Below are 9495 nucleotides of genomic sequence, written 5' to 3' on the forward strand. Positions count from 1 at the left end.
GTTCCCTAACGTCGGACTCGCACCCTTATCACCGCTCCACCCTTTAGCCGGGCGGCGCCAGCGCGTGTGTACGGAGAAGAGCTTCGTGGCAGGAAACCCGCCCCCTCCACCGCGGGTCGGAACCAGAACCCAACAGGGCCCGCTGCGCGCGCAACCACGTAAGCCGACAGCGCACACGCCGCCCGCGAGCACGAGGTCTCGCGCTGTTTTGGTCTCTCTCCCCGGCTCGCTCCCGTTCTCTCGGCCGCCCTGCTGGGAATCCCCTGAGAGACCCGCAGCTCTCGCGAGATGTAGAGGAGCGCGCGGCCGGCCGAGCGCAGCAGCGGCGGCGCGGGCGCGAGGCTGCGATGGGGCTGCAGGGGGTCAAGGCCGTGTTCTTCGACTTGGACAACACGCTCGTCGACACGGCCGCCGCGGGCCGGCGGGCCATACAGGAGGTACCGGCCCGGGCTGGCTCGGCGCGCAAGGGTGACACCAACAACTCCGGGAGGGGCTGCTCCGCCCCCGCCGCCTGTCCCCCACACCTGGACACGGCAGCCCCTCTTCCCTCCGCCCCCAATCCCCCAGGCATGGCAGCCCTTCTTCCCCCCTCCTCCCTTGGGCACTGCAGCCCCTCTCCCCGTCACCATCCTCCGGGCACGGCAGCCCCTCTCCTCCCCCCTCCCCTCACCCCCCCGCCGCCATCCCCCGGGCACGGCAGCCCCTCTCCCCTCCCCTCATCCCCCCCGCCGCCATCCCCCGGGCACGGCAGCCCCTCTCCCCTCCCCTCATCCCCCCCGCCGCCATCCCCCGGGCACGGCAGCCCCTCTCCCCTCCCCTCATCCCCCCCGCCGCCATCCTCCGGGCACGGCAGCCCCCCTCCCCTCCCCCCGCGCCGCCATCCCCCGGGCACGGCAGCCCCTCTCCTCCCCCCTCCCCTCCCCGCCGCCATCCTCCGGGCACGGCAGCCCCTCTCCTCCCCCCTCCCCTCCCCGCCGCCATCCTCCGGGCACGGCAGCCCCTCTCCTCCCCCCTCCCCTCCCCGCCGCCATCCTCCGGGCACGGCAGCCCCTCTCCTCCCCCCTCCCCTCACCCCCCCGCCGCCATCCCCCGGGCACGGCAGCCCCTCTCCCCTCCCCTCACCCCCCCGCCGCCATCCCCCGGGCACGGCAGCCCCTCTCCCCTCCCCTCACCCCCCCGCCGCCATCCCCCGGGCACGGTAGCCCCTCTCCCCTCACCCGCCGCCATCCCCCGGGCACGGCAGCCCCTCTCCCCTCCCTTTCCCCCCCCCCGCCGCCATCCCCCGGGCACGGCAGCCCCTCTCCCCTCCCCTCCCCCTCACCCCCCCCCCGCCGCCATCCCCCGGGCACGGCAGCCCCTCCCCTCGCCCCCCCCCCGCCGCCGCCATCCCCTGGGCAGGGCAGCCCCTCTCCCCTCCCCTCCCCCCCCCCCGCCACCATCCCCCGGGCACGGCAGCCCCTCTCCTCCGCCCTCCCCTCCCCTCCCCGCCGCCATCCCCCGGGCACGGCAGCCCCTCTCCTCTCGCCCGCCGCCGCCGCCGCCATCCTCCGGGCACGGCAGCCCCCAAAATTCTACCCTGGGGACAGCGTCATGTGCTGTCCCATAGCCAGCCCCCCCGCCCAGTAAAATTATTAATCCCTTCGTCCTGGGCTCGCTGTAAGGCACTGGCGTTTGCCTTATGGTGGCTGGGGGACACAATCAGTGGTACGTGGCCGAGGGATACCTGACATTACCCGCTCTGGGCGGGTTATGGCTACGTGGCTGTGCAGAAGATTAAGGGGAAATAACAAGTTCGCTTTCAAGCCGAGTGGGCTACCTGGGTCAGAGCACACGGATGGGGGCTGTGTGCCCACTAGGTGGCCCAGGAACGAAGGGGTGGGGAGTAGGCCGAGTGGCGGCTCAGTACTACTGAGCTGACTTGGGAGGTGACTGTAGATCTGCCAGAGCAACGTGGAAGAGGGAGGTGTGTGGAAGAGGGAGGTTCCTGCATGAAGCATTATGCTGCTTGGGGCTATTTCTGGCGAGGGGCAGCTTACACACCATTCCTTGCTTAGGGTTTTCAGTAGTGCCCATCCCTATAATATCTGAGGCCTTACTTTAGTAATCCTAAATAAAGGTTGCATAATGGGGCTTTGTGTGTTACTATTTGTGATTTTGTCGCAGAAATTACAAGGCTCTGAAGTTGCCATCACTTATTGATAGAGTAGTAACCAGTTTCTTCAGAGATTTATAACAGCTTAGACCATGGGTCTGAAAATCACACTATCACACATTCAGCATTAGATTGTGCTAGACCCCGTGGGAGTATGAAGGATTAACCCTCCCACCCCCCCAGGTTTCCCTAATGTGGTCATATTATGTGTATGCTATGCTCAGGGGTGAAGTAATTTACTCTCTCTTGCTCCCTCCCACCTACCCTCTGGTGTTGGAGGAAAGCCAAAGCACAGTACCTTCTGAGGGCTCCTCCTGATGCAGTGGAGCTATGCTTATGGGTTTGTTTTTTTATTAATTCTGTGATACATCACTTCAAATTATGGGCCAGATTCTGCCATCCTTACTAATGTTGAATAATACATTATTCAAGGAGTAACCCAGTTTATTTCAGTGGGACTGCTGTGGAAGAAGGTAATACTTCATGTAAGCCAGGGTGGTAGAATCTGGCCCTTAGTGTGTAATGCTTTATTGTAACCTTCCTTTCCCTTTACATTTGTTAAAGGTAATAAATGTCTTGCAATCAAAACATCAGTGTGATGAAGGAGAAGCTCACATGATTTGTGATAAAGTCCAAGAAAAACTCCTCAAAGAGTGTCATGATCCAGCTAAGGTATGCATTACTGATTTAAGGATCTCACATTGGGAAGAAGCAATACAAGAAACAAAGGGTGGTGAGGCTAATCGAAATCTGGCAGCAGAATGTTATTTCCTGTGGAAAACTACACGCCTCCAGCATCTAACCCTAACAGAGGATACAAGAAGCATGCTTACTGAACTTCGAAAAATGGTCCGCTTGCTTTTATTAACTAATGGAGACAAACAGACTCAGAGGGAGAAGATTGAAGCGTGTGCCTGTCAACCATACTTTGATGCCATTGTTGTGGGAGGAGAACAGAAAGAAGAGAAACCAGCACCATCTATATTTCTTTATTGTTGTGATCTACTAGGAGTACAGCCTTGGGACTGTGTGATGGTTGGTGACTCACTAGACACAGATATTCAAGGAGGCCTGAATGCAGGTTTGAAAGCAACTGTCTGGATAAATAAAACAATGACAATGCCAGTAAACACTTCCCCAGTACCTCATTATATAATTTCTTCTGTTCTTGATCTTCCATCGCTCTTACAGAATATGGACCACAAAATGCATGCTAACTTAGAAACCAATAAGATGGTTAGTATTAATGACGTACATGACCGTGCCAATGTAGAATCGAAGAATTTCTAAGTCCTTAGCCTGCTAATGTTTTTGTTGAAAGTTTGGCCCTAAAATCTTACACATGTAAACATGTTTACTCACACATCCACTGTTTGAGTAAGAGTATATTTATGAGTGGAGTTCAGTAGAAGAAAAGTATTAAATTGAATCTTGTTATTGATTGAAATTTTTGGAAAAGAAATGAAGCATAAGTGCAATTATCTTAAATTTATGCTCTACTTCTGGAAATTACTGAGAGACTTTTTAGTATAGGTCAGAGACAACCATGCTTATCAGTCTTTTGCTTTTGCAATGAAAAAGGAAAAACTCCATGGTTTTGATTTTCATTTTGGTTTGCTGGCTTACATATTTAGCAGGAATTTCAGTCATAAAAGATTGTGGTGTATAAAACAGTAGAAGGTGGAAGAGAGAATATGGTAGAATTCTAGGTTCTTCACAGTCTAATCTATAGATTTCTCAGTAAGGATTAAAATGAATTTCCCCATTTGAAAAAGTGATTGGATCTAGTACATAAAGCAGCCCTTTCTAAAATTTTTGACTTTGCTTTTTGAGCAAACTTATTGACTTTAATTTTGGAAGCTAGTGACTATTTTCACAAATTTCGCAGAGACTGTTCTTAGATAAGACCCAAATCCCTGTCAGAAAAATACATATATGTACACTTCAAAGCTTGCATATGTATAGGGGACCATTCATCAGCAGGGCTTTGTGGATAGAGTTTTGTTTTAATCACATACATGTGTCTGCACTAAAACAGTATTTGTAATGCAGATTATGATTTACATTGCACTGTATTGTGAGTTAACTGATTTTTTTGGACATTTGCAATGTTCTTTGCTCAGTTTTGTCTAATATTCTTAAAGCTTATGCAATTGTTCTGTTTGGTTTTATTAGTGAATTTTGATCAAACTTTGGTCTTGTTGGCTCAGGAAGGTGCAGGGGTCTACCCACTTGGAGCCAGTTACAGGATTGGAGCCTTTCTGACTACTAATTCCATTGCTGTAAAACCTTTCCAAATTCTAGCTTCTACATGTACTTCATCGTACTCACTTTGAAAAATTGTGTACTACTAAAAAAATAAGTGGTTTGCATGACTTTTCCAGGAACTTGAATTCCAGTATAGGATGTAATACTGGATAAACAGCTTCACGCTGTACACTATTGACACTGGATTTAGAAGATTACCCTGTTTATGCCGTATTATAACACTACTCTTCCTCCACAAATTTATTTAATTTTGCTGTACTTAATTTCCCTCCTTACGAAACACCTCTTTTTTAAAGAATGTAACTTCTCACACTTCAAAAATATGAACTTTTGGGAGTATCACATTTTAATTTTCATATTTTTAGAAATTAGGATTAATACATTTATTGGAAGCATTGCACATTAACACCCATGCCTGTGTTTACACTAGGTCAAATATCTGTCATTATGTGATGGATCACAAATGTCATGTTTTAAAAAATGATCATCACAATTGATAGTTATACTTTGGATATGTTTGCGAGTTAGGATAAAAACATTTCAGACTTGGAGAGTCACAGAACACCATAAAGCAAGGAAACCTACCAGAAGGTGTAGAAGGACATGTCTACATGAGAACACTGCATCAGTCGAACCTAAGGTTTAAATTTAAACCTATTTTAAACTTGTGCAGTGCCCTGTATAGACTTATTTTGGTTTAAATGAGGCTTTTTTGGTTTAACTTAAATTGATTGGTAACAGAGGAAAGCTAAATCAAAATGTCATCCCTAAACTGAAATAAGTGTCTGTGAAGGATTTTGCACTTTAAATTGATTTGTAAAAGAAAAGTTAAACCAGTTCAATTTCTTCATTTAGACAGTGCTAAGGAAGGACCTCAAGGAGCAAACTGCCAGAGCCATACAGAACAATCAGTTAAGGAAAAGCCTGCACCACCTAAGTCTTTAACATAGTTATGAGCAAAAATTAAGAAGGAAGGCGAGGCCTAAAATGGGGCTTATATGAACAATAAAATGTATCCAAAAGGTTAAATAGTGTCACCGAGTATTCAAAGTTTAGGCTGTTGGCTTGGTTCTGTAAATGAAGACTGTTTAATAATAATAAAAAAAAACTGTTTACCACAGCCTCCCAAGATTTATTACACTAAAAATCTATTGTTTGTATAGCACCCAGGAGAAGGAAAGCCCAGTCTGATAAGGGCCTCTGAGTGCTAGTGTAATAAAAAAGAATCCATAATTATGGGATGAGGCTCTGGACTGCAGATGTCCATGGAGCCATAAGGCCAGATCCTCAACTGCTGTAAATTTGTTTTAGCTCCATTGACTTCAACTGAACTACAACTATTTATACAAGTTGAGGATCTGTCTAATACTTTTTCTTGCCAATAATGCATCATTCTGCCTCAGGCTGCTGCGCCTGCTGGCGTATTTATTGTCTCACTCTGCTTTAGAGAGGAACATTGTTATTTCTGCTTTGCACATGGTCAGTGTCAAATTATCAAAAGAAGAAAGCATAGTAACTGCATACTCAGCTACATAGGGGCCACACAAATATTTTTCCTTCATTGCTGAGTACTGTACCAGGATACATGTAGCTACCGGTCTGCACTTTAGCTACTATTAATTATTACTATGCTGCTATAAAACGAGAAAAATGTAGAACATATTTTTTTTTTCCTATCTAAGGTACTTTCAGAGTATCAGTCATCATATCTAGCTTATCTGCATGTCAAACTAGCAGGCTGGTTTTCTTGAGATTGATTTTTTCCAAAATGCCAATTGAAAGAAAGAAAACAGCTGGATCATTTTTATGAGAAAAGCAACAAAACAGGACAGTGTAACAGTCTGTATTCAGTGGATTTCTGGTTTTGCCAAGTCTTTATTAATATAACCAGGCAATTAAAAAACAATAAAAAGGTTCCTTTAAGATATACTGTCAAAATATAGTAAAATTCCACCTGCACTTTTACTAAAAATGTTTACTTTGGGAGATAGTTTCTTACGGGAGGCATATTCTGAAATAGTTTGAACTGTGAAATTTTGATTTTTGTGAAATGCTAATCTGGAACATTTGGTTAACATTGATAAATGACATGCTTTGGGTTTTGAATTGTTAATTTAAAATAAATGATGTACTTGTCAAATAAAATCTCCTGTTTTTAAAGCATATTTTCCTTGGCTCTTTGTAGATAGAAATGGTACCAATAAAGTATTTTTTGTTTTGTGTTTTTTTTTAAACAGGGCCTGTTTTTCAAAAATAGCAAAGTTAGGCTCCTAAATCAATGGGTCTGATTTTTCACAAGTGCTGAATAGGTGTGTTTTCCATTGACTTCAGATAAAGTCATGGGTGGCCCAATTATTAGAATTGTTGATCATTACTGATTTACTAATTTCAGTGGATATAAGTTTCATGTTTGTGTCTTGATAATCCACAATCATCATAATGCATTAAGTATTTACGAGTAGCTGTATGAGGGGTAAATAAACATTTTTGCTTGCACACAGGATATTACAAATATTTTAATGCATTCCAGTGAGCTCTATTGTTATAACAGCTTGCTTGAAACAGATTTGTAGCCTATTGCTTTTATAGTAATTTATTTTTGTTTTGGTTTCAATTTGAAGTACTTATCCCTTGCCCTGCCTGCTTTCAGAGAAACTAAAAATGTACAACTACAAAAATAAAAACTATACAAATGCATACTGGACCAACCATACAAAGCACAAAACAACTTGCTCCTAATAATTATACATCTGATCACTTGTTAAGCCCCCCCCCCCCCCCAAAGAAATGAACTTTGTCTAAACATCTGAAGATTAAGCTCCACCTAGCACCTTTCTCTGAAAAGAAGCAAAAGCACTTTTGTATACTAACTACATAGATAAGTTTGTCAGAATTCAATTTTTATTTTTAAATAATTGACAGATTATTTTTATTGATTTAAATTTTCACAGTTGTGGGAAATTATGGGGGGGCAGACTATTTAATGACAGATGTTGAGATTCAAAAAGTTAAAGCTTTGTAACTGTTACACACACAAACTTTTGAAAACTTTGCCATTTAGCAGAATTCAGAAAGAATTGGATGTTATAAGTAACAAGAACATCCAGTTCCAATAAAAAATTAATTTAAAAAAAGCAATTAGATTTAGAAGGGATAAAAAAATCTCATTCTTGAGGGACTAAAACAGCCTTTAATTATTAGGAGTTGGGAAGAAGCTTTCCCTATGGATAGATTATTCCATCTCAGTCTACTAAAAGTTCCTCCAAAGCTTTGGTATGGGATACTGTCAGTGACAGGATATTGGACTAGATGAGCCACTGATCTGAGCCATCATAGTAATTTCTGTTCCTAGGAAAGGAGCAAAGTCTTTTTATCCAACAATTTTTCTTTAGATTTAATTTATTGATATCCCTCATCCTTGTTTTCTCTTGCTTTTTTAGTTTGTCATACTAGCTTACTCATGGGAGGCATTGTAAATGATAGGCAAAATTTACTTGGAGAGTGGTATGGCCACTTGAAGTACTACTTCAACGCAGCTGTTGTTGGAGGGGAGTGCATAATCTGTTTACTAGTTCACAGTAATTCTATTCAGCAGTTTGGAAATGGTCGTAAAGAATACCCTAGTCAATCAAAATCACACAGTGAATGAAGGTAGACAAAATGTAATCTGATTTTTAGAATATGGCAGGACACTGAGCTTAACACCCCCACACTTACAAAAAGGTCCATGATATCTTTCATGACCAAGGCACCAAATCGTACACACATGCTTAACTTTATGCATTATGAGTAACCCCATGTCACTAATCACAGTAAGTAAAATTACATACATGTGTAAGTAAGTCTTTGCAAGATCAGGGCCCAAATAAGATAATCTTCATTTTGTCTCCTCCAAAAGATGCCACTTTCAGCATAAAGAGTCTAAACCAAAGCCCACTGAAATCAGTTGAGTGATTCCCACTGATTTCAGAAGGATTTGGACCAGGCCAAAAAATATTGAAATATGTTATTCTCTCAAATGTTAGGTCTGTAGCAAAGTGTTTACATTCCTTTTAACAATTCTTAGTAGAATATTTAAACAATCACTTTAATTTACTGCTAGCAAAATATTTCTCCTATAAAACCGTGTTTTGGACTCCTTGCCTTCATTACTTAGTTTATTTTGATTTAACATATAAAAATGGATGATCCCTGGCTATAGGTGCTTTGAGAAATCATTAAGGCCAGGATTAAAAAAAAAAAAGTTCCACAGGTTGACTGATGGATACTGCTGGCTTCATAGGTATGAGGCAGGTACGTGGTGGTACAGTAGCTGAGTGAACCACTATTTTGAAGCATAAGAACTGTGGGAGAGGGGGGTACAATGATTATGAATCAAAAAAAATATACTGGGAACAAAGTAGTCAAAAGTGTGCATTCGTAATGGGACTTCATGTGGTCCTAAAGAAGCCAGGATGCACGACTATTTCTGATGTAAACACAAATGCAGCTTGGTATAAATATTTATTATTTAACCTTTGTATAGCCGTAGTGCCTAGATGCCAAGCAGGTCAGGACCCTATTGTGCTAGGCACTGTACATCCCTATAGTAATGCCAGTCCATGCCTCAACCAGCTAAGTCTAAAAGAATAGCTATGTACAGTTGTAAGATTATATAAGGTAGTCTAATAAGATGCATTCTTAATTTTTGCAGTCATTGATAACAGGACATTGACTCTTTCCTGTTCCCCCTTTTAACTTCACTAGAAGTAGGATCAAACTAATGGGGCATGATTCTTCCATTGCAGCATACAAGTAACTCCAACTGAAGTCAATGAGACTTACATATATCCTGTGGGCGTAGACTCTGGCTCATTGTATGTATGTTTCTGGCTGTTCTCACGGAATGATCCAGGACTAGAGTTGTGGTTGTCCAGGGGGCGTTGATTGTACCAGCATATATGTTCTTTGTTTTTGAAGTCTAACCTTAAAAACAAAATTCAAAGTTAGCCTTAAACTAATTTTGCAGTTTTTACTCAAAAAGTTAAAGATAGCTTGTCATCTGGGAATCAACTGCAAACAATCAGAAGTAACAT

At 43.7% G+C, this 9495-nt stretch overlaps 1 protein-coding gene across 1 annotated transcript; it reads left to right on the forward strand.

Moving 5' to 3' along the window:
* Window positions 1–253: 253 nt before the first annotated feature.
* On the forward strand, window positions 254–6585 carry NANP (N-acetylneuraminic acid phosphatase). The gene is made up of 2 exons (XM_048843623.2): window positions 254–437; window positions 2717–6585. Exons 1-2 carry the CDS (start codon window positions 348–350, stop codon window positions 3440–3442), a joined length of 816 nt encoding a protein of 271 aa, XP_048699580.1. The 5' UTR covers window positions 254–347; the 3' UTR covers window positions 3443–6585.
* Window positions 6586–9495: the final 2910 nt, after the last annotated feature.

This window comes from Caretta caretta, chromosome 3 (genome assembly GCF_965140235.1).
Source record: "Caretta caretta isolate rCarCar2 chromosome 3, rCarCar1.hap1, whole genome shotgun sequence".
Taxonomy (NCBI): domain Eukaryota; kingdom Metazoa; phylum Chordata; order Testudines; family Cheloniidae; genus Caretta; species Caretta caretta.

Coding starts and splice junctions, on each gene's coding strand:
- NANP (XM_048843623.2), top strand. CDS start 348: ATGGGGCTGCAGGGGGTCAAGGCCGTGTTCTTCGACTTGGACAACACG. Junction 438..2,716: donor GCCGGCGGGCCATACAGGAG/GTACCGGCCCGG, acceptor CATTTGTTAAAG/GTAATAAATGTCTTGCAATC.